This window comes from Eublepharis macularius, chromosome 3 (genome assembly GCF_028583425.1).
Source record: "Eublepharis macularius isolate TG4126 chromosome 3, MPM_Emac_v1.0, whole genome shotgun sequence".
Lineage (NCBI taxonomy): Eukaryota > Metazoa > Chordata > Lepidosauria > Squamata > Eublepharidae > Eublepharis > Eublepharis macularius.
In genome coordinates, this window is record NC_072792.1 from 26,219,836 (window position 1) to 26,246,627 (window position 26,792).

At 44.1% G+C, this 26,792-nt stretch overlaps 1 protein-coding gene across 1 annotated transcript in view; it reads right to left on the reverse strand.

Moving 5' to 3' along the window:
• Positions 1-26,792, reverse strand: part of GPC6 (glypican 6) — a 1,020,154-nt gene that overhangs the window by 256,239 nt on the left and 737,123 nt on the right. Inside the window, exon 4 of the mRNA XM_054974100.1 lies at positions 11,914-12,079. Within this exon, the coding sequence (XP_054830075.1) occupies positions 11,914-12,079 (166 nt within the window). The remainder of the gene's footprint in view (positions 1-11,913; positions 12,080-26,792) is intronic.

Genomic DNA, 26,792 nt, shown 5'->3' on the forward strand with positions numbered 1-26,792 from the left:
CACTTGTGCCCGATCTCCCCCTCTGTGTGTTGAGTTAATGCTTGGAGGGGTTTTGTGTAGTGGGTTAATGAGACATTTCTTTGGCTTTTGGTGTGATTGGTCGTGCCCTGACCTGGATAGCCCAGATGAGCCTGATCTCGTCACATCTCAGAAGCTAAGCAGAGTTGGCCTTGGTTAGTAATTAGATGGGAGACCTCCAACGAAGACTAGGGTGGCAGAGTCAGGCAATGGCAAACTACTTCTGTTAGTCTCTTGCCATAAAAACCCTTCCAGGGGTCGCCATAAGTTAGCTATGGCTTGACAGCAGTCTCCATCACTCCATGATTGATCATCAAACCCTTCTGGTTTGAGTAGTTGCAGAGAAGAAGCATCATTTGGGGCAGTTTTACAGTTATCTAGCAATAGAAAATAACATTAGGCGATGCCTGCTTTGCTGTTCAGTGGGTCATCTTTTTCACCAGTGCTGTCAATATCTGCATGCAGCTGTTGGCAGTGATTGAAATTTGCACCGAGCATCTTTAGTATCCTGAAGACACTCAGCTGACCCCACCACTGTCTCTTGCACATCTGGTCCTTGCACAACACAATACTGCAATACAGGCAGAAGGCTACATGAAAAATGGGTGCATTGTCATGACTGGAGAAGAAGCATCAAAAATGGTGTGGGCAGGGTGGACAAGCTCTGAATCACATGTAGGAGGGGGTTGGGCAGCAGGTTAGACACATCGTGCCTCCCACAAACTTCACAGACAACAGGGGGCTGGTGACAACTTTTATTCAGAGTCTGGCTACAGGTACAGCATCTACCGGGCATGGTTCCCGGGGAGTTAGTTCACTTTGCCCTCCATGCCCATCTATCTCATGCCTCCTCCTCCTCCTCCTCCTCCTCCTCCTGCTCCTTACTCAGACCACCCTAGACTCCTCTGGACTCTGCGTAACATCTGGACCCTCCCCTGGCCAGGTCCTTTCCACTCCCGAGCATTCTCAGGCCCTCTGCAGCCCTGGGGTGATGGCATCTCCACCAACAGCAGCAGCTATGGCCAACCAGCCTCTCCCTGAAATGTGAGTCCCTAGCCACACTGGCCCTCAGGTTTCCTTTGTGGTGCTGGTTTTCTGGCCTGGGGTGTCTGGCTCTTCCTTGGTTGGATCACTCCACGCTTTCAGTATTTCTGGGTTATCAGCTGGCCAGAAGGACGCAAGCTGTGCCCCCTTTCCCCAGCCACAGTTTGCATACCAGGGAGAACTTGATAGGAGTTTAACTAATAGGTAAGGTAAAGGGTAGTCCCCTATGCAAGCACCGAGTCATTACTGACCCTTGGGGGGACATTGCATCACGACGTTTTCTTGGCAGACTTTTTACGGGGTGGTTTGCCATTGCCTTCCCCAGTCATCTACACTTTACCCCCAGGAAACGGGGTACTCATTTTACCAACCTTGGAAGGATGGAAGGCTGAGTTAACCTTGAGCTGGCTACCTGAACCTGGCTTCTGCCAGGACCGAATTCAGGTCGTGAGCAGAGCTTTGTTTGGCTCAGAAGTTTGGCTTTGAACAGATTCTGCCAGGAATAACTGAACTGCATGCACAAAATATGCATATTATAACCAGTTCTGCATTGTTGTTACTAGGACCAGGGTTCAAATTCCCGTTCTGCTAAGAAGTTGACTGGCAGTTCCACCCTAAGTAGAGTTCTACCCTTCTAAGCCCACTGATCTTCAACTGACTTAGGGCCAAGCTACAAGTGACAAATGACACTTGAATGGCAAGTGTATTTCTCCCTGTTCACTTGCCCTCCACTCAATCCACTTGCCAGGCAAGTGTCTTTCGTCATGTGTAGCTTGGCCCTTAGAAAGGTGTTGCTCTGCTTATGAGTGCATTTGGGGTGACTTTGGGCCGGTTGTACACGTACTCTTTTACCCTAACCTATCTCACAGGGTTATTGTGAGATAAAGTGGAAGAAAGGCAAATCCTGCATACTGTCCCGATCTCCTTGACGTTAGGGTGAGATAAAAATGCAATAAACAAACATTTAGCTATGAGGAACTTGGGTTCAAATCTTTCATCAGCCCTGACGATCACTGGGAGGCCTTGGGTAATATTTCATTATAATCTAAGTGGCGGTTCTGAACTTCTAGGAGCAAGAAGTGGAGTATGTATCAATAATTCATAGGATACAAGTAACGTTACAGGATTGGTGTTGCGACGCAGCATGCGCTGTCATGAATGGAATAGGAGCCTGAGAAGCAAAGTTACTAGCGGAACTTAAATGGAAAGTATTCTTGAATGTTGCTCGGCATGAAAAATACATGAGAAATAGTACAGGCTTGGTAAGCTTTTGCAAACCATACATCAGAGTCAGTTTTATGGCTTTTTTATATACCGTTGATCACTAAATAATTCCATATGGGAGAAAAAGCTCCCTGTTATGGGTATTTTTATTGGTAGTCTACCTTTTGAAAACGATCAGTTTGGAAAACCAAGAGAGATTCTTACGCTATACGATTCAGAGAAGCCGTGAAAATATAAAACCTCTCTAGTTGTTCGGAGGCACTGCTTGTCTATCATTTCGTCATAGGGATGCTCTCTCAAATTGTTTGTGGCTGCTGCTTGAACTTACTTAACTACCTAATATTAATGGAAAGGTCCCAACAAAATGTGTGTGTTGAATGATATCATGTCAGGGACTCTTCAATGGCATTTGCGGTTGGGACCTAGCTTAGTAAGCTGCCATCCGGTGTGTCGTCAGGACCTGGAGACCTGCAGGGAACAGGCGTGAGCAGGGCTTTTTTTATTGGAAAAGAGGTGGTAGGACTCAGTGGGTTGCCCTCAGAGAAAATGGTCACATGGCTGGTGGCCCCGCCCCCTGATCTCCAGACAGAGGGGAGGGCAATCTAAGCTCCCCTCTCTCTGGAGATCAGGGGGCGGGGCCACCAGCCATGTGACCATTTTGAAGAGGTTCCAGAACTCCGTTCCCCTGCGTTCCCCCTGAAAAAAAGCCTTGGGCATGAGTAATATCAGCTCCCAAGACTGGCAAGTAGCATGAAGCTTCTGGATTGACCAGTGCTGGAATCCATGTTTGTGGTAGGGTTGTCAGCTCCAGATTGGGAAATTCCTGGAGATTTTGGAGGTAGAGCCTAGAGAGGGCAGGATTTGGGGAGGGGAGAGATCTCAGCAGCATATAATGCCATAGAGTCCACCCACCAAAGTACTTATTTTCTCCAGGGGAATTGATCTGTTGCCTGAAGACCAGTTGTAATTCTGGGAGATCTTCAGCCAGCCACCACCTGGAGGATGGCAACCCTTGCTTGTGGCCTGGCCTACAGAAGGATAGCTTCTGCTTCTTATGCTTCAGAGCCCACATTAAACCCACTAACCAGTGAGCAAATTTTCCATATTTCATATCCTTTTTTAATTCACTTATATTTTTGCCATTGGTTTCGTAGCTCTGCTTTTCACTTTTCGGTTTGTAGATTACTGCCTTTGCAAATTATATGGATGTTATAGGTAATCTATATAGTAATTGTGCACACCATACACATTATTTACATGTATATATTTTTTTTTACTGAGGTGCATAATGTTTAAAGATGTGTACATTTATGGAACACAACTGAGGAAAGGAAACAGAAGATGCTGCGAACATAGAGGATCAGGGGTTCTGTTTGCACACTGGAGAAACAAAATTAAAATGGGGGCCGGAGGGTGTCACAATAAAAGAGATGAGAATTCTAGATTCAGCAAACTGGAAGATGCAGTCTAGATTTGGGTTTGGATAGCCACAGCTCTTCCCTAAACTGACTGACACACCCAGCTCGATGCTGCACTGCGCTGCTCATAACTGCTTTTTTTGAGGGCCTGATAGTAAGGCCATTTCTACACATCCTTAAAAGGACAGCCCACTCACAGAACACTGGCAATGTCTCCATTTGCAAAATGTTTGCAAGCTGTTTGGCTTCCATTTTTCCAGTGCATTTCTGTGACAACGGAAAGTGCGTTCCCGGAAAAGGCGTCGAAAAAACGGAAGCCAAACAGCCCACAACCGTTTTGCAAATAGAGATGTCTGGATTCCTGGGGGAAAGCTGCCAGCATTCGGTGAGTGGGACATCTCTTTAAGGGTATGTGGAAAGGGCCTAATCCTGAGCATACTTACATAGCACAGCCTTGCTGGGATGGTCTGCCTCAGTCTACAGGGGGGCGGGGGAGTGTATTTTTAAAGGTTCACATGTGGAAAACTTCCTTCTAGTAGAAAACTAGCTCATCAAAAAGAAAATGTTTCTAGCTAATCCCCTTCCTTTGTTATTACTGCTAGGCCCTTCCCCTGTGGTGGGAACATTAGCCGGGAAGAGAAGTCTACATCACACGCAAAGCCTAAGCAACAACTGCACATTTCTTACTCAATCAAAATCATCTGAGAAGACCTCAGATTTACCGCACTGTGACTGACATTACAGCATGGTAAATGTGACATTTCAAATTGTCTTGGGAAAGTACTCCAGTGTCCAAATGATTGACATGCTCTAAAGATATCTCCTATGGCCTGAAACTCTTCTGAAGTAAATTATTTTATAATTTTTTTGAGGCTATGTATGTTTACAGTGTTCATGCTTTCTTTTTCTCAAACACTCAGGGTACATCTGTGCTATAGTTCAGAATTAAACTGATTTAAAATTCACTAGAAAGCCAGCAGTAGGAATATCAGACATGTACTTAGGTGTAGTGGGTTCAAATCCACTCAGTTAAAAAGCTTACTGGGGGACCCTGAGCTAGGGGTTCCATTCTCCCTACTGCAGTGTCTTGTGCAGTATTATGTCACTTTTGGTAAAAAAAAAATCAGACTCTTGAAAACTCATACTCTGGAAATCTAGTTGGTCTTTAAGGTGCTACTGGACCTGAATCTTGCTCAGCATACTCTAGGGAGTGCTGGAAACTGTGTGTTAAACCCATGGTGTTTCTGGTGATTAGATATGGGCACGAACCGCATTACGAACCAAAAAAACCCACAAACCGCCCGATCGTCCGTTTGCGATCGAGCGGTTCGTGAGCGTCCATGGCCAACGAACCAGCATTCGTTAGAGGCACTGTTCAGTGCGTTCTTCTGCGGTCAGGCACAGTCAGGCACCATCAATCAATTCCCTTGGAAAGGGAGCCAGGGGAATGCCTGAACTCTGTCTGCACTCCTTCTGTCGCCCTGGAAACCCGAATTGAAGCCCAGCTTACCTTGATTGGCAGGTCTTCCTTCCAACCATGGAGCTGCAAAGCTGTTACAAGTTGGGAGAAGACACCCAGGGGAGGGAGGGGGAAGGGGGTGTCCTGTAGCCACGGGCACTCCAATCTCATTCCTGCAAACCCTGATAGGCAGCTCTGACAGCCAACCACAGACCTCCTGCATTGCTCAATGGGACCTCAGCTTACAAAAAGAGTTTCCTGGGGGCCTCAGATTGCAGAGGGTATAACTCCAAGATCCCTATTGCAATATTGACCAAACTTGGGTAATGGCTGGAGGAGAGCTTGTTAAACACTCCCTGGGAATATGGGCTCTCCAAGTCCAATGGGGGCCGTTCTGACGCCCATTAACCCACGAACCTCGAACCACTTTGGCAACGGGAAAAGTTCATTGCGGTTCGCTGGTCTGGGTTCATCGTCGGGTTCATTCATCGTCAGGTTCGTTAATTTTTTTTTCATTCGTGCCCATGTCTACTGGTGATTCCTAGAGCTATCTATGTCATGTGGGTTATTTTAACTAGAAGTGACATGATGCCGCAGCTGGTGTCACAGCCCTCTCCATATCCCCACCCACAGTGTTCCAGCCAGTAAACAAATCAATAAAAACATCTCTCTTCAGGGGACATTGGCAAGTAGGATTGTTTTTCTACCATCCTCCTAAAATTGTGCCTTGGAACAGATCCTGTAACTGATGTGAAGTCCAAATCTGAAATGTCTATGTGACGACATCATGAAACCAGTTCACAGTTCAGAGGGAGGCAACGCTTTTATCCCTCTGCCTTCTCTCACAATGCCTTTTCAGAGTCAGGGGAATGTGGTATAAGAAAACATGTCCTTCTCAAAGTGGGTGCTGTATCTCACACCTGAATGGAAATGGGGAGGGAGAGGGGAGAATACAAACAATGACTTTCTAGTTCTCTGAAAAAATTCTGAAATTATTTATCCCACCACTCTGCTCAGACAAGTTTAAATCCTTCCTAAAGCCTAAGGAGGCTTCCTCCATCCTATGTGGCTCTTCCTCTGGCAGAAAAGTCAATCAGACTAGAGGAAGGCTTTAGACTTGGCTGAGTGGAGGGGTAGAATATAGGCCAGTGATTGCTAATTTTACACGGTATGAACGGCCACACTGCTGCAGACACAATTGAAGGCTGATGAAGTTGCCCATTGAACCATAAACTGTTATTCTTTCCAAAATCTGCCCCCAAAAGTTCACAAAGGTGGAGTGGGGTAAGGGGCCTTACTGAAAAAGAAACTGTTTTTAAAAGCCTGGTACACACACATCCATGGCTCTGATACTGTTTTCTTCTGAGAAAGCATTTTCAACATTCTTTTCATACAGAGCTTCAAACAGCCATGTTTGGATAGTCCACAGAAGCACCTAAAAGTGCAAGGTGGGGACTAGGTTTGCCAACCTTAAGGTGATGCCAGGCGATCTCCAGCTGACAGAGATGAAGTCTGGAGCTCTGTGACTCTCGAAAGCTTACGTCCTGAAAATCTGGTTGGTCTCTAAGGTGCCACTGAACTCAAATCTACTGCAAACCAACATGGCTACCCACCTAAAGCTGACAGACAGCAGTTCCCCTGGCTACTTTGGAGGATGGACTCCACTGAGGCCCCTCCACTCCCCAAACTTCGCCCTTTCTAGACTCCACCCTCAGGTCTTCAGGAATTGCTCAACGTGGAGTTGGCAACTCTAGCAAGGACAGCTGTGTGGGCCGGCAAGTCTGTTGAAAGACAGACATTGTTTTCTGAGTTGCCTTCCTACCTTTTCCAGTAATTAAAATGATCTGCAAATGTGCTGGCTTTGTTCTGTTTGGAAAACAGGTCTTGGCACATACAAACTTCCAGACAAGGAACAACTGTGTGTGTGTTGGGGTGGGGGGTATGAATATTCAGCTACATTTGTCTAAGCAAAGACTGTTAATGCGCAAAATTATATTTTCTTCTTCGTGCTTGGTTCCCAACATAGGCAGAAGAGGTAAAATTGCTCATGCGTTCGATCCAATCTTTCATAGTTCAGTGGTGCTGTGTATTTCTCCATTTTAATTCAGCTCATAGGGGGGGCTCTGTAGTGTTTTGTACGAAGGGAATTGCATATAATATTTGTTAGAAAAAGGGGCTTGACAGCTGTCTGGCAGGAGCTGCTTGTTTGTGGCTTAGCCCTACACAAAACAAGTTCTGAAAACTTTTCCCTTCAGCAAAGCAGCTGATGGCCTGAGAAAGTGGGATTAAACAATCTCTCTTCAAAAATAGGATTAATCTCTCTTAAGAAACGTTTAAAAGGGGGGATTTTTACTTGAAAATGATCATGTATTGACCAGGTTATTATTATTTTAAATAGTCCTTCTAGAGAATGTTGAAATGAAATCCTGCCCTCAAGTCATAGTTGATTTATGGCGACCCCTGATGGGGTTTTCAAGGCAAGAGACTGAGGTGGTTTGCCATTGTCTGCCTCTGCAGCCCTGGCCTTCGTTGGAGGTCTCCCATCCAATTACTAACCCAGGCAGACTCTGCTGAGTTTCTGAGATCTGATGAGATCAGGCTCTCCTGGGCTATGCAGAACTTTGCATTGTACAAAAATGCAGAAGTATAAGACAGGTCCTTTCTCTAAGGTGTTGCTTACAACTTAAATTTTGAATTCCCTAAAACTGGGAATAACAATAACAACAACAGGGCACTTATTTCTGCTGGAAAAATCTTGTGGTTCAGTAGTCGGGAAATCTGCCGATGACATAAAATGAAGTAATGAATGGAAACCAAGAATGCTTTTGTCATGATCTGGCTGTGCCAGAAAGGCCTAGCAAGGCCTCAGAAGCCTGTTAGCAGTGGGAGTAAGCCTGCCTACAATTCCCAGAAGCCCCTGGGCCAATTTGGCTCCCTTTTTGGCCAATCAGAACACAGAGTGCTAGTGCTATATAAGTCTGGGCGTGGAAAAAAAAGCCTGTGTTCTTTCCCCCAGGGAGCAGGCCAGTGGAGGTTTCTGCTAGGGGGAGAGGCCCTCATCCAGGTAGGGTGAGAAGACAGGCCTGGCAGACAGAGGGACAGGGAGTTCAGTTGCACTAGGGCCTTTGGTTTATTTTGCTTTCACCCACCTATTGTTGGTAATGCACCTTGCCTGTTTGTTTGTTATTAACTGACCTCCTTGTAAATAACTCCTTTTGTTTGTTGTTACTCTGCTGGGTCCTCATGCCTGTTTATTGGCCAAGCTACGGAGGTCAGAAGGGTTGGGAGGGTACTCTGGGCCTTCCCAAGGGACCCTAAATCCCAGAGTGGTGGCAGCATAAGGTAGCTCACCCCACCGGAGGCATGACAGCTTTTCTCTCCAGTTTTTCTTTTTTATACATTCTAATATAAATTTCAAGTAGTAATAGAAGATCTCAAAGGCAGGGGCCACATATTTGCATATATGGGTGAATGATCTGTAATGCTGAAATACAGTACTTACAAAGAAGGCTTTCCAAAATGAAAGGGAAAGGGAAGGGCATTTGGCTCCTCAACCAACCAGCTCACTGAGACAGAGTGTTTCAAGGCTGCTTCATTCTTGCCATTTTCCCTTCAAAAATGTATACCAGTGAAGGAAGAACCCTGCAGAATGTACCATATTTATTTAAAAATTGCATATACTGCCTCTCCAGAGTCCTGCTCAAGGTAGCTTAAAACAATAAAACGAGATCATTAAAACACAATCATTAAAAACAAAGCCATAAAAAGCAGCAGATGGCATTAACACAAGCCAGGGCATAACAAAGAGCAGCATAGAATACACATTGAGCAGAATAAAAAGATGTAGATAAAGTGATCCTTGGGCCAGAAGCAGACCTAGGGTACCCACACTGCAAGTGAGTCCTGGAGATCTGGAATTACAACTGATCTCCAGACTACAGAGATCGGTTACTCTGAAGAAAATGGCTGCTTTGGAGGGTACACTCCGTGGCATTATATCCCACTGAGGTCCCTCCCCTCCCCAAACTATTTTCCCCTGATCCCAACCCCCGCCCCCCACAAATCTCCACAGATTTCCCAATCCAGAACTGACAATCCTTGTTCTAACACACATATTCGCTCATAACTAGAGATGGGCACAAACCGGGAGAATGACGGTTCATTCCAGTTCATCGTTAGTCATGTTTCATGAACCATGAACCGGCATGAAATTGCCCAGTTTGTGAACTGGTCTGTTTGATTCATGAAAACATCACTTCCAGGGCAGCAGAAGGTCTGCAGAAAGCCTATCCCCCTGTTGGCTAGGAAACTGATTGATCAGCGCCAGGCTGTATGCAGTGATGAACCAAAAAATGAACCAAACAAACCGGGCTAAAAATCATAGCAGTTCGTTGTTGGTCATCAGAAATGCCCTCCGATGAACTGCTGGTTTGTATTTTGGTTTGTGCTCATCTCTACTCATGACATTTCTAATGCCAGGGTACACGACTGTAAGGAGGGAAATCATTGCAGAGGAGAAAGACTGTAAGGGAATAACCTTTGCTCTCATCTTTATTTTTTAGATATTTCTTTTTTTAAAAGAATGTGACAATGTAACTAGCTTAATCAGATATTGAAAGTAAGTACTTAATACATTCTGGGACGGTAACTATGGACTGCCTTGGCTCAGTGGTAGAGCCTCTGCTTGGCATGCACAAACAGGTAAAGTCAGATATCTATATATCTACTATACTATACCTCTATATCTATAGATAACTGTATAGAGATGGAGATGATTTATCCAAACATTTGTATCCTTGTATCCTTTCCCACTTTAAATGACAACTCATGGCAGCTTACAAGAAGTGAAACATTAACACCAACCACCAGCTCCCTACATTCCACATGTATGATGGATTCCAACTTCAATGTCCATCGAAGAAGCACCTGAACAAGACAACCTTATACTGCCAGCAAGGCACCCTTCCTCTCTTCTTCTGTTAGACTGTTCCAAAGGGATGATGAAATTACGGCACAAGAGTGAGGCCAGGTGGCAATCAAACAGATAACTCCCAAAGGGGGCTTGACTCGGAGAGTTTGCAAGGACCTGAAGTTGTGTGCAAGTCCACATCAAAAGGGATGATCCCTGAAGGTGACAGGCGATGTCATCTCCTAAACATCATCTTCTGCACTCTGAACACATGAAGCTGTCTTATACCAAGTCACACCGCTGGCCCACCAAGGTCAGTATTTTTTACACTGATTGGCAACAGCTGTCTGGGATTTCAGGCAGACAGAGATCTTTTGCATCACTGCTTGCCTGATCCTTTTAAGTGGAGAACATGGGGACTGAACTTGGAAACTTCTATGTGCAAAGCAGATGCCCTACCACTGAGCCACGGTCCCACAACCCATAAAACCTATCAGCTGCCTTTGCCCTGTGTTCAAGTCAGTTCACGCTCCTTGACTCCCCTTTTGACTCACACAAAACTCTCAATTGTTCTATCAGCCAAAAGAAAACCACATCCAGTTGATGCCCTTGGAACTTCTCACTCCTCAGGGCGGAGAGGATCTTGTTATCATTTTTTCCCACAGCATTTGCTCTCTTCTCCATTTTTCCCTCCATTTTGTCTGGAAGTCTCTAAACCTAACACATCACACCAACGTTGTTCTGTAGGCAAAACAAGTTTGCTCATCCATTTTCTATCAAAATGAGGGTGTCAACGTCTACATATTTGGACCCTCACAGCATTCCACCTTATTGTTTAGTACCTTTTTTTTTTCTTCCAAGAAACTCAACAGAGGAGAGTTCTTTCACAGGAAGACAGAAAGAATAGGCAGGCACTTCAAGAGAATTAATTGCCGTTTTTGAGGTGGGAAAAAAAAACACTGTAGACACCCACTGGGATTTGTTTAGAATGGGAAAATGGCAGATATTTGCCTAGTTTCAATGGTCTCTTAGTTTTTTGAAACATATCGCTCCATAGCTACATTCAATCAGATGACGGGCACTTTGATACCAACTCCCTTTCCTTTCTGGCTCACTCTTTATTTTCTTGCTACTCTAGAGTCAAGCCTCCTCCCCCACCCCTCACAAGCTTTCTGGTTAGCTGACAAACAGAATTCTGTGGGGGGACCCACGGCTGAATTTCTCACATCTATCTGAAATGACAGTTTTCCTCTCCAGTTATTTATCAGTGTGATACCTTATTATTATTCTACATACGGAAGGGGAAAGTTTGACATATTTTTAATTTGAGTTATGGAATGGATCGTTTGCCTGTCACAGCAGTAGTTCTCGGCGTTCCTCCCCCTCCCCACCAAAGATAGCTGACTTAAGAAAGAAAATGAACCAAGCACTGAGCTATCTCCATGCTTTGCAGCAGCTGGAAGCAGAAGAGCTTTAATTTCAAAGCACAATCTTGTCTCTCTCCCCCCACCCCGCCTAGACTTGTTATCACAAACTCAGCCAAAACGTTTGCAGCCTGCCTCACAAAACCATCTAGAAACTTAGCATAGGGACTTCCATACCACATGGCCCTGTAACACCGGGAGAGATTTAATGGAAATGGCTCCTATGCAGAACAATGCTCTTTTCTTAAAACCACCAAACGTTGATTGAGGAGTGTGAATCACAAGCAAATGAAGTCATTCCGTCACTACGCTCTGTTTCCAGTTTGGCAGGCACTGAACTTCTCTGAGCACATCATGAAGTTCTTCAGGCAAAATAAATTCCTGCCCCCCCGCCCCCGCTCCTGCTACCCTTCTTACCTATGAAGAGATTCCATTCAGTATCCAAATCAGCTTGGTTTGCAAGGCAGCCCTTCATAACATTGAGGCAGTAGTTGTCGCAAGGTTTCACAGTGGGAAGTCCTCTGCAGTAAGGGCAGTACAACATCTTCATTAACGCACGGATGCATCCTGGGGTAGGACTGACCTATAAAGTTTAAGGGTCAGGGGGAAAAAAAGAAAAGGAAGGAAGTCAATTTCCTACCTCTGTCCAAGTACTTGCATTTTCTGTTTTGTCTAGAAATAGCCCACTGGCAATAAAACGACAACTGGCCCTTCATGACCCTTAATAATACCTTCCTGGGGTTCCAATACTTTTCCTGCCAGTTATCTAATTTAGCAGAGAAAGTTGGGAGTCCACTAATGTATGTAAGTAGTAGACCTGTAATATTGGTATCTGAGATACTTAGTCCTAAAAAGGCCTTTCGTGTAGAGAAAGCTAAACCGCAATGCCATATCTACGGGCTGGCAGGAACCATCAATTTTGCCATCTTTGCAGGTTATCATCTGCTAGTTTTCCCACTCAGTGTTTCTCCTTTTTAATAGCCAGAGGACCTGTGAAAGTGATATTTCTTACTGCTATTACCTCTTTGGGAGGCTCAAAGCAGAAGACAGGAGATACTACTCTGGCTACTTTCTTCTGTACCAACTTCTACCAGTTTACTTTCATGCTGGCACTGCGCATTAGCAGCTGTGCACAAGTTAGAAAGCAACCGATGATGCTTTGCCTACCACCGTAGGAATTGAACTTCTGCCTGCCAAGTAGCAGCTTAAGGGGAGAGCATCATTTTCAATACAGGAGGCACCCTTGCATCCCTGTCTTCCCATCAATAAACCACAGGACAGACAGAAATGTTATTTATTGGACCCAGAGCACTGTCGACAAGATAGCACAATGATTTATCGTGTGTCTGAATCTACTTTTGATTTTAACAAGAAAAAAAAAAGCAACGCGAAAAAGTGTCACTGTTCCGAGGATCACTGGTTGTTAAAACTCTGCTTCTCGGTAAAACATTCCCAATCTCATGCGCCTTCCCATGTTGCTGCCCCCTGTTGTGGCCCATTCACAAGCCTGCTGTGGCTTTAACCATTTATACCAGAAGAGGAGGTGAATTAAAGGACTCTTGTTGTAAGGTTGGTTACCTTCCAATTTAGATCAGCTACTACAAATGGAGGCATGCTCAATGCATAAACAGGACAGAGGGGTGAAAATGGACTGTCTTTTCAAGGTGATCTAAAGGAGGGTTTGCCAAGATGGGGAAGAAAAAGACTCTGAGAGCTAAGCTATAAGAGACGAATTACACGAGGAAGAGCACGTGAAGGGAGCCGCAACGTTAGCCAGGAAGCTGAGTTTTAAAAGAGATTGGAAGGCTTTGTCAATTTCCCCTTTCTACAGAGCCAGGGAGATGGCTGCTCAGAGGGTTTCTTAAGTTCCTCTTTGCCTCCCGAAGGCTCTGTCAGTGTTACTTCCCCTTTTAAGAGGCAAAGAAGAACTAAACAAACCTTCTGAGGAGCAATCTCCCTGGCTCTGTAGAGATGGGAAATTGATAAAGCCTTCCGATCTCTTTTAAAACTCGGCTTCCTAGCTAACATTGAGACTCCCTTCACATGCTCCTCCTCGTGTGATTTGTCTCTTGTAGCTTGGCTCTGACTCTACATTTCCAAATCACACCAAACTATTCAGAGCTGACAAAAAGGGTCAAAGACCCAAAAATAACCTGAGCTGAGGGCAGCACAGGTGATTGGCTTTCAAGTGAACAGAGGTCCAGGCCAGGCTAGCCATAAAATTTCCTTCCCTGTTCAGCCTACCTTGAGGGTCACACGAATCAGCCCTGGGCTTATGACTGTCTTGTGATTAAGACTTGCACATGGCTTTAAACAAGAAAATGTGCACACACAAATTACGCTCTTATTACCTTGAAACATATTCGTCTATTTTGAGGGGCCATAAAAAAGCACACCCACGGGTTGCTTTCTGACAATACTGAACCTATTTAGCTTTATGTTTACAGGGATCCACAATCATCACTTCAGTCCCATATGCTCTCTCTGTTTTTTGACTCATTATCTTAGCAGAATGCTCTTGCTTCCCGCTGACTGTTTTGCAAATATTAGGCAAAGCACATGCCATTTAGTAAATAACGATCTTTTTTTTCAAAAAAAGAGAAGATTTTGTTTTCTCCCTTTTTCGGGAAAAATTTGCTCACTGCTTGACAGAAAATATTCATTTTCCCATTGATGAGCCCTCGTCTCTTTGAAGTTCAATTTGTTACTGCCGCTTTCATTTACCTGCCTGCATAGCAACTTCCTTCCCATGCTGTTTCCCATGCAATGGGGTTGATCTAGAGAGACCTTGCTCTGAGCTCTTCTAATCCTTGGCTTTCAAAGGGGAGATGCTGTTCTATGCCTGTCTCGATATAACGGGTGTTTTCAGCCTTAGAGTTGACTAGACAGCGAGTGCTGTGGTTAGTCCTGCTTTCTAAATAAGGGCCAAGCTACACATGACGAATGACACTTGAACAGCAAGTGTATTTCTCCCTGTTCACTTGCCCTCCACTCAATCCACTTGCCGTTCAAGTGTCATTCGTCATGTGTAGCTTGACCCTGAGGCTATCACATTTTACAGGTACAGGTGGGGTTTCAAATATGAATGGGGAATCAGTGATGTCACATAACCAAAAGAAAGCTTCTACGATCTTCCTCTCACATCCAAGTGTCTATTTGTATTCAACCTCAAACTAAATAGGATGGCAGCAGCATTTATCATCCTGGTCTATAGCAGAGAATGCGAGATCTGACGTAAAGAGCCCGAAGGATGAGGAGAAGTGCAGAATCATCTTATCTACTGATTACCTACCTACACAGGGTCGTCAACTCACGCTTGGGAAATACTTGAAGATTTGGGGGTGGAGCCTAGAAAGGAAGGGGTTTGGAGATGGGAGGGACCTCAGAATGGTATAATGCCATAGAATGTCACAGAGTCCACCCTCCAAAGCAGTCATTTTCTCCAGGTGAAATGCTCTCTGTCAGCTGGAGATCAGTTGTAATTCTGGGAGATCTCCCAACTCCACCTGGAGGCTGGCAACCCTATACATCTCCTCCACCCAGATGCTTTTCACTCGGCCAGGTTTCTTGCCAGCACCTGACCCCATCTAGGGAAAAAGTCGTGCTGATGAATAGATCATAGGGAATTCAGAAACAGATGACGAGAGGGTTCAGAAACCACACCTCTTTCCCCTGAATCCCTTTTACTCTTAAAATTGGTTTGCCTACCATTATGTATTGTTCAAGTCATAGCATCCAAATTGTTAGCATCCAAAACATATTAGCTGGGTAACAACATTCGTTTTTAAGTGCAAACGCTTTTACTTACTTACAATCAACACCTTCTTTAAATATACATACTGTGTAAAAAAGGACAGCCTTGCTGATGAGTTTATGCATGCTATGTGTGAGTGCAACAGAAAATTAATGAAGACAATCTTGATGTTGGACAAGAATTCACATTCAGACAGGCTGCTTCACCTGGGCTGCCCACTGCGGCAGCGCCCTCTGGAGGGGTACCAGGGTAGGAAGTGAGTTGTCTGGAACAAGGGTATCCTTTTATATAATAGGATGGAAAGTGGCCATGGCAGGAAGCCCAGGCTGGTATCAGGAGGGGAGCAGGTGGCAATGCCTTCCCCCCCTCACCCAGCTGGGATCAGGAGCAGAACAGGAGGCAATGTGTGCCTCCTGCCTTCACACAGCTGGAATCATGAGTGGAGCAGCTGGCAATGCCTACCCCCCCCCCCTTCACTCAGCTGGGATCAGGAGCAAAGCAGGTGGCAATGTGCGCCTCCTGCCTTCATCCAGCCGGAATCAGACACAGAGCAGGTGGCAATGCCTACCCCTGCCTTCACCCTGCCAGGATCAGATGCAGATCAGGAGGCAATGCGTGCCTCCTGCCTTCACCCAGCTGGAATGAGGTGTGGAGCAGGTGGCAATGCTGGCCCCTCCTTCACTAAGTGGGGATCAGGAGCCGAGCAGGTGACAATGCCCACCTTCCCTTCACCCAGCCGGGATCAGGCTCAGAGCAGGTGGCAATGCCTGCCCACCACCATCAATCAGCTGGGGTCAGGCAGGTGGCAGTGCCCTAGAACAAGGCTATCCTTTTATATAATAGGATGGACAGTGGATAGGCAGCTTGTTCAGGGGGCACTGGTTTTGGGGACGGGCATCTGTTTGGCTCTGTTGGTCTTTCTGTGTGTTGAGCTTGCATTTTGGAATGTGCCTTGGCCATGGCAGTCTTGCTCAAATGTATTTTGGCCTGAGAGCCAGCTTTGACTTTTATCCTGCCATAGGAAACAATGGTGAGTGGCTGTGGGCAGCTTGCTCAAAGTCCCAGAGAATTGGACACTGTGGGTCTTGGTAGGACAGTCAGGACTATCTCTGTAAATTTGGTGGAGTTTGCTGCAAAAATGACTCCCCCCGCCCCCCGCCTCCTGGATAGTCCATGGATAAGTTTCTCTGTAGAAAATAATGGCAGAATAAATCTGGGATTCTCTAATCTTGCTGAACCAGATTAGAGAATCTTACCCAGATTTTAAGGAGCCCGGGTTTTGTTTGTTTGTTTGTTTCCCTGAATCGGGATCACCCAGATTTATTTATTTATTTATTTATTTATTTATTTATTTTCCTTCCTTCCTTCCTTCCTTCCTTCCTTCGGGGTGCACTGGCAACCCTAGACTAATCCAAATTTTATGAAATGGCCGAAACAGAAAGCAAGCTGGCAAAGAAAACTTAATTATGAAGTTAATTAAAACAGGACTGGACAAATGTTGATAAGAAAACACTACAGAAAAAGTAATGGGTCTTTTACTGTGGAAATCTCAAACAAGAAATATTTAAAAGAATGCTAGAAACTTAAACAAAGAAATGTTGACTTTACACTTCCACAACTTACTGTAAAGTTTCTACATGTGTGCTTTTTTTTTTAATTAAAATTAGAGGGCATAATTCATAGCCCACTGATGTCAGTGTGAATAAACGAAAACACTTATCACAGGATCCAGCGGAACTAAAATGTTCCACTTTGCTGAACGAGATATCCCTCCTTGTACCAAGCTGCATGCAACCCAAGCTTTCAAAATGACGGCAATGAGACACGAACCTCTCTGAGTGGTGTTTTGAAACCCCAATATTATGAAATAAAAGAGCAAATAGTTTTAGACCATATCTGAGAAAGGAATTTTCTTTGCGCTTCCTTTATGGAAGCAAAGGCTATGTCAAGCTGGGAAGGACATCTCAGTAGTTACGGCATTCCTATACATTTTAATGAAATGTCACAGGTATTACCCACTCTAACCAGTAACATTCCAAGCAGGGAATCCCAACTGTAACCAGTATCCTGGACTTGTTTTAACAAGAAAGAACAAGAACCATACATTTGGGCATGCAGAGTACTACAAAAAGTATGTTCTTGAACCTGAGCGCTAACACAACAAAGCATCAGAGATACTAAAATGGTGCTTAAGATTTTTCTTTTTAGGGTAGTATGTATCTGCCCTGACCTGGATAGTCCAGGTCATCACATCTTGGAAACTAAGCAGGGATGGCCTTGGTTAGTAATTGTATGGAAGACCCTCCCCCCCCCCAAAAGATCAGGGTTGTAGAGGCAAGTCTCTTGCCAGAAAACCCCCAGCAGGGGTAACCATTAGTCAGCTATGATTTGATGGTACTCTCCACCAGTACCTATCTATTGTTATTAAATATCTGCTATACTTACAGCGCAATCTACCAAAGTTATACTTTTCTAAGCCCTTTGTGTCAAGTACATTGTAACTATATTTAGGTCTTCCTGTTGTGTGTTACGTGCCATCTAGTCTCCTCCGACCTATGGGAACTCTATGAAGGAAAGACCTCCAGAACATCTTATCATTAACAGACTTGCTCAGATCCTGCAAACTGGAGGACGTGGCTTCTTTTATTGAGCCAAGCCATCTCATTTTAGGTCTTCCTCTTTTCCTACTGCCTTCCACTTCCTTATATTATTGACTTTTCCAGAGAATCTTATCTTTTCATGATGTGACCAAAGTACAACAGCCTTAGTTTTGTTATTCCAGCCTCCAGGGAGAACTCCAGCCTGATTTGATCTAGAACCCACTTATTTGTCTTTTTGGCTGTCCGTGGTATCCACAAAACTCTCCTCCAGCACCACATTTCAAATGAATTAATTTTCTTCCTGTCAGCTTTCTTCACTGTTCACCTTTCACCTTCAGTCATGGCAATGGGGAATACCATAGTTTGGATTATCTTGATCTTGGTTCCCAGAGAGACATCTTTATCTTTAAGGATCTTCTCTAGATCCCTCACAGCTGCTCTTCCAGTCTTCTGATTTCTTCATTACAGTCTTCCTTTTGGTTGATGGTTGAGCCAAGGAATAGAAAATCTTGAACAATTTCCATTTCCTCATTGTCAGCTTTAAAATTGTGTAATTCCTCAGTAGTCTTTCCTTTTGTCTTCTTGATGTTCAGCTGTAATCCTGCTTTGGAGCTTTCTCCTTTAACCTTCAAATCTTCAAATTTTCTGCCAGTAGCGTGGTGTCATCTGTATATCTCAAATTGTTAATGTCCTTCCACCAATTTTCACTCCACCTTCTTCTAGATCTAATCCAGCTTTTCTTATGATATGCTCTGCATAGAGGTTGAACAGGTAGGGAGATAATATTCATCCATGTCTGACCCTCTTGCCAACTGGAAACCATTCTGTCTCCCCATATTCTGTCTTGACAGTAGCCTGTTGTCCAGAGTATAAGTTGTGCATCAAAACAATCAGATGTTGTGGCCTGTTAATATTAATATATGTGGGTTTCTTCAGTGGACCAAACAGTGCCATGAGACCATTTCAGGTTGGGAAAACAGAATCAGAGGCCGAAGCTCCTTCCTCATGTGTTGCAGGCCCATTCCAAATTGGGCACCATTTTTTGAACTGAAGAGAACCTGTAACTCCTGTCTGATTGTTTTTCTGGGGAGGGGGGGACCTCAGACCCACTTTGTGTAGCCCATAATGTGTGAATCTGCAGAATGACCATAAGCTGCTTTGTGCGTGTTTGTTTTTTCAAACATACACAGAAAGAATCACAGAACAATCTTGTCCTTTGAGCTTCAGTCAGTACTTAAAATCACGAGTTTTGTTACTCTGAATAACATTCACATCTTTGCAATTTAAACTTCTAATGTTCACCCTCATACACAGCCTTTCTGCCTACTTCTCTCCTCCTTTAAACATGAATTGGGCCAACAGAGGCAAGAGTTCCAGTCGCATGCTTTTCATCTGCTTCATCAAGCAGTGACATGTAGGCGTGAGTGACACATCAAAATCACGGACTAGACAGATGGTCCATATTACCCAAGGTCAATTGCAACACAATACTTTTCAAGGGTCAGACAGATCAGACATTCCACTGGGAGTCTTCAAGCACTGAAGTGGCATACGTGAAAGTGTGAACCAGCCTAGAGTTAGGACAGACCATGCTGTATCCAGCCATCTGGCATGGAGGTTCTCCTTGCATTCCTCTCCATTCCTGCAGCCCTGGAAATTTCATCTCAGGGGTTGCAGAAGAACAGACATGAGGGTCTGTAGGTTGGAGTGATGATAAAGAGATGAAACAGGAACTAAGGGGCATGTGTTACTCTAGTATTTCTGTCTCTAGATTCATCCCCTTACTCTACAGCTAAACCCTGTCCTGAACCTCAAAGACGTTCCTCATTGGTAGTAGTCAAGTCAGTACTTGTAGACACTTCCTCCTACATATCCTATCCTTTGGGGGGGGGTTGACTCACAATGCATCAGAAAGTTTTATTATGTACCACCTACATCACTCTGTGTGCATACTCTTAGGTCAAATTATGTAGAAATTGCAGAAATCTACAGTGGGGGATATAAGCTCACTGGCTGCAGAAAGCCACTGCCAACTTAAAGCATGGATTCTTAAAAGCATTATTTCAGTTCAGTTTTCCTGTAACTCCCCACCCCATTTCAAGTGCAAAGCCAAACTTGCAGTAAGTACCTAAAAATGGATTTTTTTTCATGCACAGTGAACATCAATACTGATCACGAAGGCAGACTGTACTGTCTACTTTATTTACAAAAACACCCCCAGTCATTTATTCAATAAGTTGTTAATTCATTTTCTGGTTTTATAATTTTTTAACAAAAATTTCCATACTGCTGTATAGGTAAAAAGCTTTTAAGTTATACCTGATTTTCACGTAGCCTGCAAAAACTCCCCCATAATCTACCCTTTTATAGAGAGAATAATAAATTAGGTGCTTATTTTTAAAAGGTGTTCATTAAAATTAGTGCAATGCTTTTGAACTTTAAAAATAACTGTTCCTATTCTGATGTTAATTCATGGACGCTAAAATAGACTGGCACTTGGCGACGGAGTTATATAAGGTTTCTGTGGCTTGTGAGGAAGAAATCAGCAGTTTTTCTAATAATTTCTTTCCAGGATTGCAACAGCCCCGCGCAGCAAGAAAGTCAAGCTATGGCTAACATGGTAGTTAAGGTTACCGTGCAGAGGGCAGAAGGTAGGAATTTTTCAGTGTTGCATTTCCTTGCTTTTTGACCCTTGAATTATTCCCCATTGATATCTTAATTCTGCATACAGAGGGATGTCCCTACCATAGTTTTAAACTGCTTTAACAGAAATTGCCAATCCTCACAGAAACTCAGAGATGTCAGTCTTGGATTGGGTGGGAGCACTACAGATCTCTAACAGAGAATGTGTACAGACAAAATTCCCTACTGGAGCAAATGTAGGCTTCTCTGCTGCCAAGGGTGATCTGCTTCTCCTTATTTAACTCCTTTATTGACATACACACCAGTTCTGAATCCATAATGGATCCCCCCCACATCGGATGCTTTGAGTAGGTTTTTTAAAAAAAACCCTGAAAATGCTGCTCTGAACTAAGGAGGCAGGAATGGGCTCCCTCAAGCAACCAGCATTTGACACAATTGGGTAGAGATGGGGGAGAGCAGTAGAGATGGGCATGAACCGGAAAAAAACCGAACCATGTGGTTTGTGGTTCGTCGCATTTCATGAACCACAAACTTTCACTAACCTGCCCTGGTTCATGAACCGGTTCGTTTGGTTCGTGAAAATGTCACATCCAGGTCAGCAAATTGTCACTTCCGGGCCAGCAGAAGGCCACGTCTGGGTCAGCAGAAGGTCTGCAGGAAGTCCATCCTCTGTTGCCTAGGAAACTGATTGATCGGTGCCAGGCTGACTGCAGTGACGAACCAAAAGAACCAGCCTAAAGTTTGTGGTGGTTCGTCAGAAATGGGCTCTGGTGAACTGCTGGTTCGCGAACCATGAACTGGCCTGGTTCATCATGAACTTTGATTCATATTCCAGTTCGTGCCCATCTTTAGAGAGCAGCCAGCCAATCAATACTCTGCACAGTTGACTCCTGTTGGAAACTGGAAGAGATTGGATGCTCCTGAATTCAAATCAGTCAGGAAGTTGGCAGAACAGTCTAAAAAGAAGCGAGTGAGTACTCTGCATAGGTTGACCAAGACAGGTGCACACGTTCCGCAAACTAGAGTTCTCTCACTGGTTTGTATGAACATATCTAGATCAAGCATCTTTCTGCTGAGTCAGATGATTGATTGATTGATTGAACCTGGTATTGTCTACTGTGACTGGCAGTGTTCTTCAAGATCTCCAGGTAGAGGTTTCCCCCAGCAACAACACCCTTTCCATGGGACATGCCAGGGTTTGAATCTGAGACCTCTGCATGCAAAACATGTGCCTTCTCAAGCAATAGCAGGCCCTGTATGTGTGTATGTGCCGTCCAGTAGCAATCGACTTATGGTGACCCCAGCAAGAGGCTTTCAAGGCAAGTGAGAAGCGGAAGTGAGTTTCCAGTGCCTTCCTCTGCTTTCCTTGGTGGTTGCCCATCCAAGTTCTGACCCCACTTAGTTTCCAAGATCTGACAAGATCAGGCTATACGATGCCACCTTCCCTTCAGAAGGCCCTGACACAGGGCCACGTTTGAAAGACAAGTATGCTTCTCGTAGAGTAGGTTTCACAGCACATTTTCTGTGTTTCTGAAATGTCAGATACTAATGATGCAAGTACAACTCCAGCCAAGTATCTCTCAGTAATGCATATTACCAAATGAGGTAACTTTATTCTGTACTGGATGTACTGTCAGTGGCGACATTTTTTATTATTTCACTTTCTTTTATCTAATTAAAATGCTGGCTTCCTGCTCAAAGGCCTTCCCCTGAATGGACTGGTTTTTTTAAAAGTACTTAGGAGCACACTTTAAGGTCTGCTTCTTTATTATTTTGGAAAAAATTGAAACTGGATCACAGTCCTGAGGTACAAGCAGGGAGGCAATAATGAGCAAACCAGGTAGTATGTGATAACAATATATACCAGACATCTTTTTAACAAAAATAGATTATATTGAGACAAAACAGAATACAGAGTATAAAGATTACAACTTGTAGCTTACAGAAAACACTGAAACAAAACACAGTACATGGATTTACAATAAGTTATACCAGGTTAATTGCAGATTACAGAGAGAGAATGTGCTAAGCAATACCCAACATGAATATCATAAACATGAAGATGACTTGCACATTCGCAAACATATGAAAAAGTTTTAGGCCTGGCTGGGAGCTGTTAATTTCAAGGTATTCAAGGAATGGAAACCATTTTTCTATAAAATGTGTAGTTCTTGGAAAGTGTTCTACTTGAAAAACTTCATTGTTTAATTTCTCCGAAATGAAATGGTCCCAAATAGGGCTGGATTGTGATTTCCAAAGATTGGGGGACCTGAGTGGTGCAAGAGATGTATTAAGTTAACCATGCTTGTAGTGATTTGTCTTCCCTAAGCTGCTCTATCTTTTTAGAGCCATCCCAATTGATATACCAGACATCTTGATCAGCCTCTGGAAAGAACAGCAGGGAGGGCGTGGAAGACTGCAGAGTCAGGGATATTGCATAAATGGTACAGCCTAGGGAAAGTGCATGCATGCACAAAGTTCCTACTGGGCTGAAGTTTTTCCATAGAAAGTTACAAGCGGGTGGGCTTCACTCTCTGTAATGCTCAATGATCTACGCCAGCCCAAGCACTGAACAGTAGCACACCAGACTTTTGCTCAGCATGTGAGACTGGTTCTCCGCCCAAGTTACCAAGGCAAGACTCTGTGCTGCTGGTAGGGTCCCTGCAGCTGGCAGCATGAGAAAAGGCAACAGACACGGCTTATGCGTGTCATTGCTTCCCAGACCCAAGTGCTCGCCAGCTGAGTATAAGATGTTGCCAAGGTTCCAGCAGCACTGCAGGGACTCAGGCATATGAAGATGCCTTATACTGAATCAGAGGACTGTCAATCCCTCAAGGTCAGTATTGTCTACTCAGAGCCAAGCTACAAGTGACTTTTTTCACGTGAAGAACACTTGATCATTTTCGCAAGTTTTTCTGGGAACTGAAGTCCTAGTGTCCTTCCCCTCACTGTTAGAATTGCTGCCTGAAGAGCCAGAGAAAGCCGGCGGCAGCAGCAGCAGCTTTTGCAAATCGTTTCCTCCAGTCACAAGCCTGCTCTCAACGATCTTTGGGGGCGGGCAGCTGCAACTTTCTCCCTGAGCATCCTGCTTAGCTTCACCGACATGTCGGCTTTCTCCAGAGCAGCTCCCCGGGAGCAAGATGCCCAGGGAGAAAGTTGCAGCTGCCCGCCCCCAAAGATCATTGAGAGCAGGCTTGTGACTGGAGGAACGATTTGCAAAAGCTGCTGCTGCCGCCGGCTTTCTCTGGCTCTTCAGGCAGCGATTCTAACAGTGAGGGGAAGGACACTAGGACTTCAGTTCCCAGAAAAACTTGCGAAAACGAACAAGTTAGGGCTATTCAGGCTGCACTTGCTCCTGGTGTGTCTGGATAAGAGCAACCCTAGTCTCCCTCCCTTACCTTTTGTTTCCCGGCACACTATTATCTTTGCAGGTAGATGATGCCTTGGGAGGGGGGAACTTAGGCCAGGAAGATTGCCTGCCCCTAATCGGCACAAACACTCTGCCTTGTGTAGGCGAGTAATCCTCACAAATAGCAATTGTAGAGGCTTGCTTGAGAAGGGGAGAAAAAGCATAATTGCCTAACTTGTACATGTTATCTGAAGAAGGGAGCTTGGATTCTCAAAAGCTTATATCCTAAAAATCTTGCTGTGCGTAAGGTGCCACTGGATTCAAATCCTGCTGTGCCACCTTATACAAGGGAGCATCAGTAAGAATAATACAAGAATACAAATGGGATTTCTGTGTGAGTGGGAGTTACCGTACCGTTATTCAATCCATTCTCCAGAGGTTTTCTGCCGTCTTATGAAAGGGAAGATGGAACTGCAGATATCAAAGCTGGGCAAAGTCCATTTCTGGGAACCATTTATAGTATACATAAAAGCCTAATTATATAATTACTTCATTTCAGCAGGATCTCATGATAAGAATCGATAGCCAGGCTACTGATCTTGCATTCATTTGTCCTTAAATTGTCAGTAAATCCTCTCTCCCTTGCAGTTTCTTGACACCTCAAATTAACTTTGGCTATAACCTTCACTTTCAAATAGAAGCCTAGAAAAGACTTGTCTTTGCCAAACCTTTGCTCCCTCCATCCCCCCCCCCCAAAATGTTTCAGCAACTGCTGCATGGAACAAAAACATATTCTGCAAAATTCTTGAATATAATCTTCACCTCCGTTGCCAAAAAATGTGAGGATCCCTCTTCCTTGATAAAAGGAAAACCAAGCCAAATTTTTGGAAGTATTTTCTTTACAAATATTTCCCCCAAATTCACTGCTCTGTTTGCAGCCCTGCACTCATATTGACCTCTGTGGCACTATTTCCCCCCTACATTCCTTGTGAACAGAACGTGTTGGATTTTAACCATAGTGAATGTGGATCTTCTTCACCTTCTCCATTACCTCCCCAAAAGGCATTGCTAGGGAGCCATGGGATCCCACAGCCAGTTTGGTGTATTGGTTAAGAGTGCAGGACTCTAATCCAGAGAACCAGGTTTGATTCCCTACCTCTGCTTGAAGCCAGCTAGGTGAACTTGGGTCAGTCACAGCTCTCTCGGAGCTCTCTCAGCCTCACCTACCTGACAGGGTGTTTTGTTGTGGGGGATAATAGTAACATACTTTGTCAACCGCTCTGACTGGGTGTTAAGTCAGTCTGAAGGGCAGGATATAAATCGAATGTTTATTATTATTATTACTATTATTACTATTATTACTATTAATACTATTATTACTATTATTACTACTGCTGCTGCTGCTGCTACTGCTACTATTATTACTATTACTATTATGACTATGATTATTATTATTACTACTGCTGCTGCTGCTACTATTATTACTATTACGACTATGACTATTATTATTATTACTACTACTACTGCTGCTGCTGCTGCTGCGGCTACTGCTACTATTATTACTATTACTATTACTATTATGACTATGATTATTATTATTACTACTGCTGCTGCTGCTACTATTATTACTATTACTATTACGACTATGACTATTATTATTATTACTACTACTACTACTGCTGCTGCTGCTACTGTTACTATTATTACTATTACTATTACTACTACAACTATTATTATTATTATTATTATTAAACAGTCACATGGCACGGGGTGGGGTGGTTGCAGCAAGGATGAGCAATCAGGCAAAATCCTTCCTCTCTCTTCTACCTATAGAGACTTCGCACCAGCATAAGTTCTACTGGTAGAGCAAGGAATATGTTACATGAGTCTCTCCTCACTACTGCATATGTACAGTGTAGCTTTTGTCCACAAGGGTCCCCTGATTCCCAGAAATGCTTTGTGTGTGTGTGTGTGTATGGGGGGTGGGGGAGACAAGAGAATATTGGTGCTTGCTTTTTTATACGATCTAATTCATAGCTGATGAGAAGGGGGAAGAATGCTTTCCTGGACTATAGTCTCCCTCTCCTTAAGAAGGAAAAACTGGATAGGCTCCATAAGTGCAGAAATGGATGTCCAGTATATCATTATCCTTAATGCACAATGCTCAGGTTGTTCCATGTCTTTTGGGGGGGGGGATTTTATGTGCACACAGCAGCTTCTGTGTTTTTGCAACTTCAGCACTAATGCCAAATTATATATATGTGTGCGTGCATGTAACAGAGAGAGCAGTTTTCTCACCTTGGTGTGGTTCATACTATAAAATTCCTCCAGGTGATCCTGTACATGGATACCCTACTGTATGCAAAAAAGCCAACATGAGCTGGTAGGAGCATTTCTATCCATGAGCAGAGTCGCACTTCTTCTAACAGCCCTGATCTTGAAGGACTGGTTTTGAAGAGGCTTTCTGTGCACAGAGACTACTTGGGGTAAGAATTAGTCACTGGGCGCACGTTCATCACTTTGAGTCTTACTGGATGCTCACACAAGTTAGTCTTACTGCACAATCCGAAACAGAATTAATCCTCTCTAAGGCCACTGAATTCAATGGACTTAGAAGTGTGTAACTCTGCTTAGGACGGCTAATGTTGCCTAAAGTCAATGCAGTTAAATTCCACGGCGTGTAGGCAAATTCAAATTGCGAAAACTCCAGATGGCTAGCTGTGACTGTCTACAGCGGCAAAATAAAAGATTAAAGCTTCTGCTGGAATCATTTATTCCTTAAGGTGCAATTGGATTCCCATTTTCATTATATTTGTGTACATTCATACATGTTACCAGGGAAATTTGATAGTATGAACTGGTTCAGAAAACAGCCTTCAGTTTACTGTCCCTTCCTATGCCCTCCCTGCCACCCATGAAAATTTTCCTAATTTTCCACTAATTTTCCAGC